The sequence below is a fragment of the Ailuropoda melanoleuca genome, unplaced genomic scaffold, assembly GCF_002007445.2.
Source record: "Ailuropoda melanoleuca isolate Jingjing unplaced genomic scaffold, ASM200744v2 unplaced-scaffold31028, whole genome shotgun sequence".
Taxonomy (NCBI): domain Eukaryota; kingdom Metazoa; phylum Chordata; class Mammalia; order Carnivora; family Ursidae; genus Ailuropoda; species Ailuropoda melanoleuca.
Genome location: NW_023201647.1, coordinates 1,505 through 1,887, shown reverse-complemented (window position 1 = coordinate 1,887; position 383 = coordinate 1,505). Strand labels below are relative to the sequence as shown.

Sequence of the window (383 nt, the reverse complement as noted above, 5' to 3'; positions counted from 1 at the left end):
GCCGACGTGAGGAAGGGCAACACGCTGCTCCTGCAGCACCTGAAGCGGATCATCTCGGACCTCTGCAAACTCTACAACCTTCCGCAGCATCCCGACGTGGAGATGCTTGACCAGCCGCTGCCCGCGGAGCAGAATACCCAGGAAGAAGTGTCCTCCGAAGAGGAAGACGAGGAAATGCCAGAGGACACGGAAGAGCTGGACCACTATGAAATGAAGGAGGAAGAACCCGTGGAAGGAAAGAAGGCGGAAGATGACGGCATCGGCAAGGAAAACTTGGCCATTCTTGAGAAAATCAAAAAGAATCAGAGGCAAGATTACTTAAATGGAGCAGTGTCTGGGTCCGTGCAGGCCACCGACCGGCTGATGAAGGAGCTCAGGGATAT

The 383-nt window shown here is 54.6% G+C and overlaps 1 protein-coding gene across 1 annotated transcript in view; it reads left to right on the top strand.

Annotated features, from left to right (window-relative positions):
• Positions 1 to 9: 9 nt before the first annotated feature.
• Positions 10 to 383, top strand: part of LOC117798387 (ubiquitin-conjugating enzyme E2 Q1) — a gene marked incomplete at both ends in the record, with an annotated part of 1,872 nt that continues 1,498 nt past the window's right edge. The window contains one exon of the mRNA XM_034650816.1: positions 10 to 308. Within this exon, the coding sequence (XP_034506707.1) occupies positions 10 to 308 (299 nt within the window). The remainder of the gene's footprint in view (positions 309 to 383) is intronic.